This window comes from Mchenga conophoros, linkage group LG2 (genome assembly GCF_057382185.1).
Source record: "Mchenga conophoros isolate Kocher_MC1m ecotype Shallow Benthic linkage group LG2, M_conophoros_male_GT1.1, whole genome shotgun sequence".
Taxonomy (NCBI): Eukaryota; Metazoa; Chordata; class Actinopteri; order Cichliformes; family Cichlidae; genus Mchenga; species Mchenga conophoros.
In genome coordinates, this window is record NC_140527.1 from 37,914,139 (window position 1) to 37,928,514 (window position 14,376).

At 39.7% G+C, this 14,376-nt stretch overlaps 1 protein-coding gene across 4 annotated transcripts in view; it reads right to left on the reverse strand.

Annotated features, from left to right (window-relative positions):
• The window catches only part of enox2 (ecto-NOX disulfide-thiol exchanger 2), a 184,595-nt gene that overhangs the window by 90,943 nt on the left and 79,276 nt on the right, over positions 1-14,376 (reverse strand). For all 4 annotated transcript variants that reach the window (XM_085244976.1, XM_085245004.1, XM_085244995.1 and 1 more), the window contains one exon: positions 6,208-6,354. In XM_085244976.1, the coding sequence (XP_085101102.1) occupies positions 6,208-6,354 (147 nt within the window). The remainder of the gene's footprint in view (positions 1-6,207; positions 6,355-14,376) is intronic.

Sequence of the window (14,376 nt, forward strand, 5' to 3'; positions counted from 1 at the left end):
AAAAAGGGCCACAAAAAGGCATACTACTGCCTGTAGTTCTCAAAACTATTACAAAGCACTTTTCAACATTCAGCTTACTGAACGGAAGTTTATTTCTGGTGTTTTGGAGCTCCACACAGTCAGAGTGGAAACCATTTATCACGAGCAGGCCACAGTAGAAGACAGGGTGTGAACTACACGCTCAGACTTTGTACTGGCTAAATGGCATGACAAAAAAACGTTACGACATCGGGTTAGTCAACACTACTCTCCTTTATAGCGCTCAGCTGTTTATCAGAGGCAAAAATAAAGTGCTGTGCGATGGTTTGTTCTTCGTCAGGATTTCAAAACTTAAATCACTGTGGTTGCAAAACTACGTAGCACAAATACATCCGTCACATTATGTTAAGCAGTCGAGTCCAGGCATTTTTTTGGCCAGCGCAGCGCCTTGACAGATGACGAGATGAGCTAGGTTTACCGTTATAGCTCGGACACCTTCATTTTTTTTGTTTCTTTTTTACTGACTAGACAAGCTTCAGCAACATGAGAGAGATGCACCTGCTTCCACAGGAAAAAATAAATCTGTGTTTTAACATATCTTTATTGTAGCTAACACTTTGGTGGCTCAGGAAGCTACAAAGCACTCCTACTTATATTGAGCTTCCTGTCTGCATGTATTAACAGTGGGACATAGATTCATACATATATGGGCGTCCAAACCTTTGTGGACACGGGCAGGTGATGCATTTTACATCAGATAGATCCGTGTGGATATGCATACATCAAAAGGTACGATTTCAGCTTAAGGCTCAAGGAGACTGAAGACTGAATACAGCGAGGCACAGAAACTGAGAAACCTCTCCAAACAGTAGTTGTATAAATAGTATATATGAAAACTTGCTGAGCCATTTGATGGTTGTTAGGATGCAAGATTGTATAGATAAATCTGCACATGTCGAATATTTAATATATGTAATAAAGTTCTCTCTATAAAAGAAAGGTAGGATACATGTTTAACAGAAAGAAGTCAGACCTACATATATTTTAATAACATTTTTAACATTAATAACATCCCACTAGGATACAATAATATATACTGTCCATATAATTTTGCTGCTATATTTCAGATTATGATTCAGAAGCTGTCTGACAATTGTTACCACTACCTACCTGCGCAGCATGTATTTTTATTTTCCTTGGCTAAATGGCATTAACCTTTTTCCTGCAGAATCAATAGATTCTATTCAATTCCTTTCTCACTAAAGGTTAATGCATACGTGATTGGATCGGTTAGAGCACAGTTCTTTTATTGGCTAAAACAATGCTAGTGAAATCGTGTTGAAATTTAATTAATTGATTTTCATGCAATGAAAAAAAAAAACCAATAAAAAGAAAAACATTTCTTTAATCTAGGCATTGGAAATGCGTCGGATAAAAATCACACGCATGGCCTTAGGTTTGAAAATATACCTCCCCTCTGATCACTTCAATATTTTTCCCAGTCAAACAACCTTGTTACAAGGGTGCTTGAAACCCAATCAGCCAAAGGGTAAGTGTTCTCCTTCAAAGAGCGTTTTCCACACAAAGTTATTTGTTACTGCAATGAGCAGACACACTGCTTGCAGCGGACATACAGATGTCAAACTATGCTAACTAAACTCGCCAATCCAAATAGTCCTTTCTTTACGAGTTTGTCCTCATGTCAGACATATTTGGGTTACATGAAAACACATTTAATTCAAAGTCCTTTAAGTAGGAGTGTTTCTTAGTGTTGTGTTAACTCTCACTAACACACTGTAGACTGCATGAGATCAAGAATGTTAGTTAAAGAGTGCTGGAGGCACAGCGCTGCGATTGAAATCACACCTCATTACCAGAGTTGACAGGGCCTCCCCACAGCAGAGGAAACCCTCATTTTAAGGCCTGAAAAATGACAGACAGTCTTAAACAGAAATACCTTAAAAAATAAAATTGATTTCCATCTTCCCCTTCAGCTGTTCGGTTTTTTGGTAACTCAGTTTTAGTTTGACATCACAAAATATTAGAATGCCTTTATAACTTTGGCTCTCTTTAAATCACACAAAACTGTTTTGGAAACTGCTCCACAAATTATGATTATCATTACTATTACATTAACATGCGCAACAGGCACGACATAATTCAATGTAACATGTGCAGTTGCTACTACACTGACATTTATATTCATTATAAAGGGTAAAACTGCTCCACTACAGGAGCAGCATCATTTTAAAAATCTCATTCTCTTCGCCACCTGCAGCTTAAACACAGCAGGACTTGAGGGGAAATGGGCATCTCTGGCTGTGTTGCAAAACTGATAACAAACAGTATAGGGAAGATCCGTGCAGTGCGCCTGCTAACCCTAAGGCACCACTTATTATGGATGGTTAAAAGACAGGCACACGCACAGAGTGGGTGCACATAAACAGAGAAGACTAAGAAAATAAAGAGCAAACATGGTGGCTGAGTGTGTAGTCGAACTATAGAGGGAATGGTCGCTGGGGAAAAAGTGCGTTAGTGTTTCATTTAAAAACTAAATAAAGTATAACAAAATTTTACTGGGCACAGAGAAGCTCAACAATAATCTTGTTTTTGTAATAACCAACTGGTAATGACCTCCCAAGTGATATGATGTTCACTGAACTTAATTTCTCTGGAACTTTTTCATACTGAAGTAAATAAAAACATGGAGTTAGTCACATCGAGTCAGAGAGAGAAGTGACTCTGACAAACTGTGTCTATTTAAAGGCCGAGTCCACAGAACATCAATTCAATTTCAAATGTTACTTTTTGACTGTTTACAAGAGAGGAGTGCTCCATCCCCTATGTGTCTGTCTGCTTAGTGTGGCAATTTAACGATTTAAAGAAATGTCATCAGAAAAAATGAAATCTTTCCAAAGCAAGCCATCAAATCTGTGATGACTTCAATTTCTCATGTCAGTTAGTTCATTTGTTAATTCCCTAAATTTTAAATCAGTTAGTGAAAGACAATTCTGCTGTGTAACATTTGAGGGGGCTGCTGTATAATGCCACTAGAGTACCATGAATTGTACATGTAATGAGAAAACTCTTTCTATTTGAGTTTCTGAACAAGACTCAGTCAATACAGCTGTTAATGAGTCACAGTGCTTCAGAGGGCTCAAGGACCTGACCAGGTGAAGACAATCAAAAGCCAGACAGAATCCAACCCTAGAAGCCGATAAATTCACAGCTCCATCTGCTCTAGGCCACCATTTACCTGCTAGTCCTGCAAGGGCTCCAACCAAGAAGGCAGAAATAACTGACAGACTCAGGTCATACCAGGCCAAGTCAAAGCTAATTTGTAGCCAATTTAATTCTGGAATAGCACATGGGGCAGCTAGATTTGTGATTTGTCAGTTTGGACTCAATGTAGTCCAACAGAATCACGTTAAAAGTCAAGAGAAGAAGAAGAAACTAGTTAAAGACAGTCTGACGCTGAATGGGTCCTTTTCAGTGAGAGACACCAACCTAAGACACTTCCAATGCAAAGACCCCTACACTTAAAGTCAATGAAGAAGTGTCAATACAGGTTAGACAATGGGATGAGGTCAAACATAAGAGGTAACCAGTGCTCCTCTATATCACCAAGTACATGACAGATCATAAAAAAGAATTACTGGGAATTTCAACACAATGTGGGCTGCTCCTGTACAATGTTAGTGCGGTGCTGCAATAATGCTTCAGCAGGTAACTTAATATGGCAAAAACTGGTAAAAGGTATATAGCAATACGATCAGTCCTCTATATTATTTACAATCTGAAATTTACGCACACTCGTGATTTCTAAGAACTGTTCTTTTGATGATTAACAATTATTACTGAGTATTACTGTAATATACGAGATCAAATCTCCAAAAATAGACTATGTTTGAGCAACCTTTGGTTAGAGAATGACAAAGTAGCTAATGATCCATTGCAACTCACAGATTATTGTAATGTGTCAAGTACAGAAAGAAAGTGTCAAGTTCTGTTGTCACTGCTTGACTGTACTGCACAAAATAATGAGGACTTAAGTCCATAGAGGAGTCAAGGAAGCTTGCAAGTGTTATATCCGAAACAAATTAGAATCTCATTTCAGAAAATCTGACCAAGACTCTAAAAATAGTTGAGATTCCTATGAAAATGGACATCCACACGTAAAATAACAGCCACTTTTCCATTTTATACGATCTTAACCCTGGGCACAATTTGAAGGAAGATTCATCAGGTGAGTTTCACAAAGAAAAAAAATTAATAAATAAAAAAATCGGACGAATGCTGTAGGAAAAGCGGTGATTTTCCTACAGCATTCGTAGGAAAATGCTGTAGGAACACATAGCTGGATTATGCAAATCCAGCTATGTGTAGCACCGTTTACCCAAGACAAATTTCCCATGTGGGAGAATAAGGCTTATTCTTATGATTCTTGTGAACTGTAGAGCGTTGGATGGAGGGATGATGGATGCCTTACCACCACATCAGCTCATGGGCCCTTCAGCTGGATGAGAAAAATAAATAAATCTCCTTTTGCTTTTTTGACAGGCAGAAATAGAAATTCTCGACCAGGATATCCTCTGGTTACACTGGAAGCTCTGAAAAACTGTCCATTGCCCCTTGAGGCCACTTGCTGTTGAGTTCCCAGGCTGTATAAGATCACATCCTTGTATTATGTAATACTGGAGAAACCAAGTTCTCAGAGAATGGCAAATATAAATATAATAATATAAATAACTTTGTGCAGAATTACCAAGTTACACAGAGCCAAAATACTGTAACCGTAAAACTATAACTCTATACACTGTTACCACTGTTGCTCTGAGCACTTTTTGAATATACTGAACATTTCTGCCTCGTCTAATGTGACTTAAACATGACAGCAGAACAACGCAGTAAATATTCTCAGTTTCTGCTGTGAATGCACGGTCATACTGACAGAGTGATTTCACATTAAACTAATGACATTATGACCGTAGGATACTTGGTTCTCACTGCTGTTGTGGGAAATCTAACAAGTGAGAGCTCATTGATCATGAAGAAACTGGAATCTAACAAAAGAAAAAGCTCCATGTTTGTTTACATTTGCACAACATGCTCTCTTCATAAACTTATCTGTATAGATCAATTTTAGGAGGTTTGTAACACAGTTGAGACATTTTTTCTTAATTGAAAAGCTGTATTAAGCCAACAAACTCCTGCAATAATACAAAGCATTGTGTTTTGGTAATTGGTGCATTTTCTAATTTAAGGCTTTTTACCGATCGCTACCTTCTTTTATTTCCCCCAGTGTCAATTTCACTACCCCCCCCCCCCCCCCCCCACACACACACACACCCACCCCGCCCTTCTACAATCATCTAAGATACATTGCCCAATTAGAGTTTAGCGTGGTCAGCGAATTAAAATTAAATTGCCATCAAGTCATGGACTCGTTCATGTGAAGATGTGAGGAAAAGATGAAGAGTCGATTAAGACTGCGCTAATGTGAAGTATTAATTAGCATTGCCACGAAAGCAGAGCTCACAGAACAACACCTCTCTGTCTTAAGGGCCTTTTTGTTCTATTACTTACAAAGCAATTAATTAGTCAGTACTTCTTTAATTCTTTAATTAGAAAGTCCTTTTTTAATTTGACACATTACCAGGCAAACACCAACACTTACTCAAATTACTGTTTAATTATAGCACATCCTCACATAAACGCATGCACGCGTGTGCACTTTTCTCAGTGTGTCCCTCCCTGTGGTCAGAAAACTGAAGCTGTGTTGGAGCTGTGATTGGCAGCCTGTGTTGGCACGGTAACAGACAGTCAGGCGCGTACACACAATCTCACCGGAGCATTTTTTTTTTTCTGCTGCAGCTGCCTGACCTCCAAACAGGCCTGACAACCAGAGCCCGAGGACATGGCAAGGTAATCGAAAACAACAAAGACTGAACTAAGCTACTCTTTTCCATACTGCCGCCAAATAATAGGATTATGCAACAATTCACATTGCACTTATTTGATGTTGGTAGAGGAAGACGGAGGGAAGAAAGGTAAGAAATATAACTGTTGTATCAAAGCACTCCTAAGTGAAGGGGGGTATTCTCCATTTGAGGTTACAAACTCTTGCATTTAGAAATTTAACATGGCTGAGGGCAAAATGAGGATTTGAGACCATAGAGCAATCCTGCAGCAGTGGTGCAAAACTTGTGAGGTAGCTGCTGTTAGTACCTGGAGGAAGGCTGGCTCTCTTCCTCTTCTTGCTGTTTTCTGCAGTGTTTTCCAAGGGAGGACAGTCGGTCACCAGCTGTCCGCTGGAACCGTTGAACTGAAGAGGGTCGTTGTTGGCTGCTGGATCAAAAGGCAAAGCGTTGAGTCCTGCAAAACAGACAAAAACAAAAGCCACAATATATTCAATTAAATAACGACTCTTCGTTTATTTAAAATGATGTGAGATAAATGAGATTACAAAAAAGTGGACGACATATATAAAGAGTGTCACTAAAAATGCTCCCGTTTTGGGCCTGACACTGCAAAACAAGTTCAACTATCTTCGAGTCACACTGGACTCAAACCGTTTACATGCTAAAAGTTGTAAAATATATTTTTAAATGTAATCAGTTTAGACCATTGCTACAGTCAATAGCAGATGGAATAACACTTAAATTAATTAACCCTAATCAGGCTGATAAAACCCATTCTCATTGGTACAGCAATCTAGAAAGCCAACTGGGCTACACTGATAAATTAGTATTTCTGCTGAGATTCAAATAGCCAAGGTTTATATTGCTGTTAATTAAAATGTGCTCGCTCTTTAAGAAAACAAAACCAAAACTAATATGGGATTTTATTTTCTAGGTCTTCGTTTCAGTTGCTCACTTGCAGGCAAAAAATAGACAACGATACACTGGATGCCTGACATATGAATCAATATTTTGTGCTTGCCTGGGCAGACGGGTATGTGCAAGGCTTCCTTCTCTTCTAATCAAGGTCAGTTTTAACAAGGCCACAACCTAATAGTAAAAATAAGACAGTGTGGTGAAGACAGCTTTTTCCTTAGCATCTTTATTTCGATCATACGAGACAGTAAGAACACTTGAATGAATCTGTATTTATCACTAAATTATTATGAGATTCCCCCCCAAGTCCTAATGAATGTATCACTTATTCTGCGCTCTTTAAGAGCTGCATTAGTTCATAATTCAGAGCGGGGTCCTGGAGAGACTCCGTCTTAATTCATGAAAAATTCATGACACTTCTTTGAGCTCAGATTTGTTTTCCCTCCATGGCAAAACAGAGCAGAAACCCCACTTTACTGTGGCTCTATTACAGGTCTGAGAGACTAATCAGTTTGTATCAAACTCAGAAGTAGCTATAGACATTCATTTTTTATTTGTTTTTTAGCCCATCAAATACTCAGGACTTCAGGGTGATGCTCTAATGATGCAGCTTTGAAGTAGTGGTTTAATTAAGGCTTATACAGCTAATGAGGTTACTGATACCTTTGTCAACTGTGTCTCAACCTTTCATGACTATAATCTGTCAACAACAAGATTGACCAGTAGCTTTTATGTGACTAGCAACTGACATAGACAAAGAAAAACAGATAGATCAAGCCTCACTTTAAAAAGGAGAATAAGGAAAGTAGAGAACTACCAAATTTCCCCTTGAATTTTATAAATCTAGTGTGCAAACTCCCATTCTGTTACATAAACAATCAGTTAAAAACAAACATACAAACAAACAAAGAAAAAAACCACAAAAAAAACATAGGATAAAGTCTGTTAGAAAGTTAATGCCATGCTTGCAATTCCAGCAATAAAACCTGAAACGAGGCCTTAAAATACTTTAAATCTGTGCATGGGAGATTTCTCAGATTTAGGCATTGGTATTTTCTGCACAGTCGGTCTGAGTAGTGTGTGTGAGCGTGCACGCACGCACAGAACCCTCTTAAGTCAATCTCTATTCAACATCCATCTGTCACGTCTTTAAAGATGACCGTCCAGAGAGCGAAATAAATGCATTCCTCTGCCAATGTTAACTCTGTCACCAATAAACAGCAACAGTTTACATCTGAAGAGATGAGACTTTTAGTCATGCGCTTGTGAGTTCCCAAGCGAAAGGCAAAGAGTAGTTATGGAAAAAGTGAAGCAGCACTGAACACTGACCACTAAGCTTCAGTGGTTACAGTGTTACTGCCCTTCCAGATGAAGGAAAGAGCGTCACTTTAGCTCACAGTGGTGAGCTTCTCCAACAATTTTACAAGATTTGTTCCTAAACGGAAAAAAAGGACTTGAAAATATGGTGCAAAGGTGAATGAAAATAGGCAAATCTGTGGCACTCAAATTGTTGATTTTATTTGATCTAGAGTTCATGACAGAAGGCTCCAAGGACTTAAACATTTTTTATTTTTTTAAATCAAGTTCAGTAACTTATCTGGCTCTTGAATGATACCATTACTCTGGAATTAACTGCAGAGAAAATAATGGACACAATAAATCGGCCTCAATGAAAAAGATTTTGGCTGCAAATCTTCATTTCTAATCACACACTAGAATCTTGTTTTTGAAGTTTAAGCTCTCAAGAGGCCATTTTCAGAACCAGAAATTGGACAGTTACTCACACCAGAAATGTCTTGGTTTAAATGTGCAGGGTGGTGGTGAGAATTTATGAGTAAAGGCGGTGAGTGTGTGAGCTTTGTATACTAACAATGTCTTTCCAGGGTCATCACCCTACTTGAGTCTGTGGGCTGATGAATGGCGTATTTAAGTTTCAACATCTGGCCAGGGCGTGTAGCGATGTCGGGGAGAATCACTCCCCAGAGGGAGAAGAAAATAAATGCCAGGAGGGTGGGAGGAGATGGACAGCAGGGCTGCAGAGTAAACCGAGGGAATGAAACAGAGACTTCGAGCCTCAGAACGGAATACAAAAGAAATATCACAAATGACTCTGGGCTGCTCGTCCAACAAGAATGAATTAACAACATGCACCATTAATGGTACAGTGAGCCAGGAAAGCACAGGACCATTAGAATGCACAGTGAAAGTCAGTGGATCATTAAAACACCATTGAACTGCCTTGGAATTGAAACAAGGTAGTACGTCTACATTGTGAGTTTCTTGGGAGAATGCGAGCCAGTTTCTGCTGATTATTTTAAAGTTGAGCCAGGTCAACAAACAACACAAAAACAAAACATGGAAGTAACCAAGCTGGATCCAAGCAGTTACAACAATAACTGCTCATTAAACTCACACATAATTTACCTCACAATCTATGAAATGTGATCCATAATCCCACGTTTAGCCTGCTTTACTCATTTTCTTTTAGTACACTGATCAGCTTTGAGATTTTAGACTAATGGTTATACAAATTAAGGAATTTAGGAAATTAGATTAGATAAGACTATTTATTTCACAAATGCCCTATTTTTTAATTTGACACTGTTGAAAACAAGTTGTATCTTACATCTAGTTGTATCACACTTCATAAGTCACTGGGAGCTATGGAAATTGAACCTATGAGCTTTCAAGTACAAGACAGCGCACTGAGCTGTAATGATTTTCTTCCTAACACGTTTGCATAACTCTCTTGTAGCCTTTAATCGAACAAATATCAGCTAATAAACCAATTGGTGGATATGAATAATGCAGAGCATAAGGAAATGTGCATCAGCGCACCACTGCGAGGATGGGCATTAGTGCGGGGACGACCCAAGCAGCGAAGTCTTTAAACTAGAGCAGAGAAAATACAGAGACCATGTAGATTATTGGACATTCATCCATCTGAACAAGGCAAAGGGCAAGACGGTGGCACATTCCATTAACACAGTCCCAACCTCAGAAATAAATCAGCTTCTCTGACTAATCCACTGCATTACTAAACCCGAACTGTCAACAAAGCGTCTTTCAGCTCCACTGATTTGCATCGGACATTTAAAGTGGCTGAGCACATTCGCCTATCAGATCAGGTGAAAAACAACTTTTAATCCTGAACATCACAAAAAAAGCCAGAAGAGGAAATGCTGCATAAAGATCTGTGTGTTTTTCTGTCTTGTTGAGATGGAGCAGATTCATGCACTTTGGTCAAAGAAACAAGAAAAACACCTTCCCCATACACTGCTTCCGTTTTGCAAGTTTGTGAGCTCACAGTTGGATGCATCCGACAGACCTAATGCTCTAAAAAAAGAAAACATATTCATGATACCCAGCTATGGTGAGAAGCAAGGGGGAAACCCAGAGCAGTTGCCCCACTAGAAGCAAAACCAAGACTTCTTTCTTATTTTCTTTGGCTATTTCAAAAGAACCCAGCTAAGGTGGAATGCCTCCTGGATGGCACATACTGCAGATATTACAGACATTACTCTTAACTCCTTGGTGTCATCCCCAGAAGACTTGGTGGAGGCAACTGAGGAGAGGCAGGCTCGGGCAGCTCTATTCAGATAGCCAGCGGTGTACACACTGTATAGGTTGTCAGTTCATCACAGGACACCAAATGGTCATTTTTTTGGTTTCGTTTTGTTTAAACAGAATTCCAAGTTGGCGTCACAGTTTGGAAAGAGGTCACAGCTACAAGGTCCTGTATGGAAACTGCATGTTCTCCCTATGTCACTGTGAGCTTCACCCCACACTTCAAAGGTATTCATGGGGTTAGGTTAACTGGTGATTCTGAACTAGCTATTAGTGTTGATCCTGAGGCCGACTGGCAACCTGTCCAGGATGTCCCAAAACTATTGCCCTATAACAGCTGTGATGGGCTCGAGCTCCACTGAAACCACACATTCACATTTAAGAAACCTGGAACACAAATGCAACGTTGCTCGATAACTAAATGATTCTCTGTCTTTGTTCTTTGCTGGAAAGTTTTTAATGATGGCATTGCATTGTTTGACATTCAACTATTTTAACTGAATATAATAATAAAAACCATTTCTAATAATGCCGTGATATACAGTGAAGCTGCCAGAATGTTAAAGAAACACTGTGAGACAGGTTTGGCCATACTGTCGCCACTAGTTTTTAAAATCAATACACAAAATGCTTTAGCACTATAGTCAACACTATATTGTCTATATTGATGACACACTAGTGAAGCAGACCACGTGCATAATAAGTGCCAGGGTAGAAAAGGTATGAAAGTTTTATAAGAATGGCCTAAGAGTTCAGGCTCCATTACCAAGAGGCAACATAAGCATCGATATAATAATGCAGCCCACAAAGTGACTTTGTGGTAATATTTTGAATCATGCTTCATTGCACTTACTGCAAAGCTGGCAGAGTGTGGGTCAGAGTAATGTGACAGTCACAGGCTATAAGTCTCATTTCTGCTGGCAACTGGCAAGTCTACAAACAGGACCCCAAATTAACCTTCAGTCACCTGAAAGGGTAGTGATCAGCCACAAGACCTCACTTAGCACTCACTAAAAAGGGTTTGTGCATAGATCAGACACTACAATAAAATGAGATGTTACTCTATTCATATCCCGTCTTGTGTGTCCATCAGGACACATTCTGGCTCTGGACTCACTGGACACGAGCTCCAAGCTTCCTAAAAAGGCAGCTGACTGTAGATATGAATAAACAAGGTGTCTGACTGATACGGCTTAGCAAAGGATGCAAAGAACGGCAAGCAGCTGTGGTATTCTCAAGAGACCATTAACGAAGCTTTTCACTTCCTGTGTATTTATAGCAAAGACAAAGAGCAGTTAAAACCACAAGCACTCCACACAAAGTGGGAAAAACAAATTATCATTTTAGGTACAACCGTGTTTTCTGACAGAAAATTAATAACCGAGGGTATGTTTCTCACCCTTTCCCCAAAATATTAACAACAAAATATTATTAGTCTGTCGCATACGCAATACACAGTAGTTCATATTTTAAGCGAGCTACGGCAGCAGTCAAAAACAAATTGTCACGTAATCTCCGAGACAAGTTTCCCAAACTCAAGCTTTAATGAAAACTTGGGTTTTGTTTTGAATTCGCACGCCTGAGGGGCCAGTTTTCCTCTGTCAGTTTGCGGTGTTGTGCGCACACATGAGTTGATCACCATGAATACTCTCGAGGTGTTTTAAGTCACGTTCTTGATCAGGAGTGACAGACTTCATCCAGGTAAAACCAGAGGCAATTAAAAGCCATTAAGACAGCAGCCTGGCCTGACGCAGCTTCAGCAACTCAAGGCGGGATGGGAGGAAGTCTGGCAGAAAATTGATTACGGTGAATATGGAGGGCACAGTGACACCGTTACCCAAGGGGGCTTCTACCAACTGGAGATTGTACGTGATGCTGTTATGGACGCCCGTTTCCATGGAGACCTGTCAAATTAAGACAGAAGATCTCTGCTGGGTAATCTATCCGCTTGGTTGTACACAGTCAGTGTGATATGTGCTCTATGGGACCTTACTGTACATTCTAGAAAAGCCCTTTTTTTACAGCTGAAGCTGACAAAGTTTCAGCATACAGACCTTGTGGTTGCGCACTACACTTACATTCCCTACAGATTTGGGGGTGTAGTAGCGAGATGCATGACACTTCAACAACATAGCTCAGAAAAAAAGACATTTAAAAGACTTTTTTTGCTAACTAGACAAAAATAAGACTAGTTTAAACTGCCAATGCAGTTTAAAGATGTACGGTAATTAGGCTATAGTGATCATAGCATCCTCCTAAAAAATGATATCTAGGATATTCAGCTTTTTGCATCTTTAAGTAAATGTCAGCGACACCAATCAGGGTTAATATCGTGATAAGTACGTAGAAAGAATTATGTTCTTATGGCTGGGAGTTTAGTAAAGGTCAATGTATTCCCTGATGTTGAGATGACATTTTAAAAAGATGCCAGAATATCTCATAGTGCATTTATAAACATCACCCATTTCTGCATGCAAAATAAACACTAATAATAAGTTGGCATATGGAGCTCAAACTGTGGCAAAAAATGGATCGGGTTATTAGTGTTTAGGGAGGGAAATACATTTACGCGTTTGCCCATATTTGCGGTGCTCACTTGAGCTGTGCTTCAAACAGTCTCAAGTTTGCATTCAAATTGAGGAGTACAAGCTCCCTGTAATAATGTCATGACTATTCATTAAATCAGTAGCAAGTTTATAAAAAAAAAAATCCTCCTCAGACCCCCTCTGTCATTCTCCAAGCCTCAAGGGATTCACTGAAGGTTAATTTATTTAAATCTCCCATCCACTCATCTCTATTCCATTAAACTCACTAAGAATCTTTGGTTTGCAGTCTAATCCGCTTTCTGCTGTCAGAGGCCTATGCCCTTTCTGCAATGCAGTCAGTGCATGCGGTTGTTTGCGTGTGCACTCGTGCATGCGTGTGTGTTAACGAGACAACACAGCAGCTGATAAGGTCACGTTAGCTCACACACATACACACACGCTCATGCATGTGGAATGTCCTTTGAGACCGCTGCATAACATTGGTCAAATAAATCTAAAAAGGCGATGAAGTTAAAATGTAGGTTTCTCCCGAGAGACCCGTTCTTTTCTACTGTCCTCGAGGCCACAAAATGTCTAAGCCCTTACCATCTGTTCGCTCCTTTGAAAGACAGGATACTTTAATGCATGTGGGGCATGGCCACATCAAGCCATCAACAATTAGGCTCCACTACTAAGGATATCTTGGCTATGTAGGCAATTGCTGTATCATTACTACGGCGTGGCATGCATTATGACTGGCACTGGCACTCATATGCTAATGACTTTGGAAACACTCACCCTTTCCTTAAACAGCCGTCAACGCTATTAGCAGTCTGTCGGAAAACCATCCAGCCTATGGTGATGTGTTTTTGTGTTCCAGAGAGCTGAGTAATGAGACGCTCGCTGGCTCCAACACACTTCAACAATGGCACACGTAGAGCTGTTTGAGTTTGGACACTACTGGCTGAAAACGGTCACCTTTAAAGCATACTTGGCTCAACCCGCTATATGGCCATTCTGTGCCGAGGTCACATCAGGAGATTTGGTTTATTTTGTGAGATCTAAATATTCACAGTGATCTTAACTTGTGCAGTATGAAGAAGTCTGCCAGATCGCTCTCATTAGCAATGCACACTTTGGTTGGTGTCTGCCACCATGTACAGAGAAGATGAATGCTCCTTAATAGCAAGGATTGACTCATTCCTGCAAAGACTATCCCGTCCGTTCTGAAATCTTTGCTGCTCTATAATTTGTTTCAGACCCGAGTATATATTATACTTGCAAGGGAAAGGATAGAAACAGAGGACAGAGGAGATTTATGATAAGCAGCTGCCAGCGCTGACAAAAGCTTTTAAAAGCCGCAAGATGTGTCCTGCTCTCTAGCTTTTTGCCTTTGATTGCACAAGTCCAACTTTTCTCTTTCAGTAGCCTTTGTCCATGTAAAACTATATCACTTTTGCATATTGGAG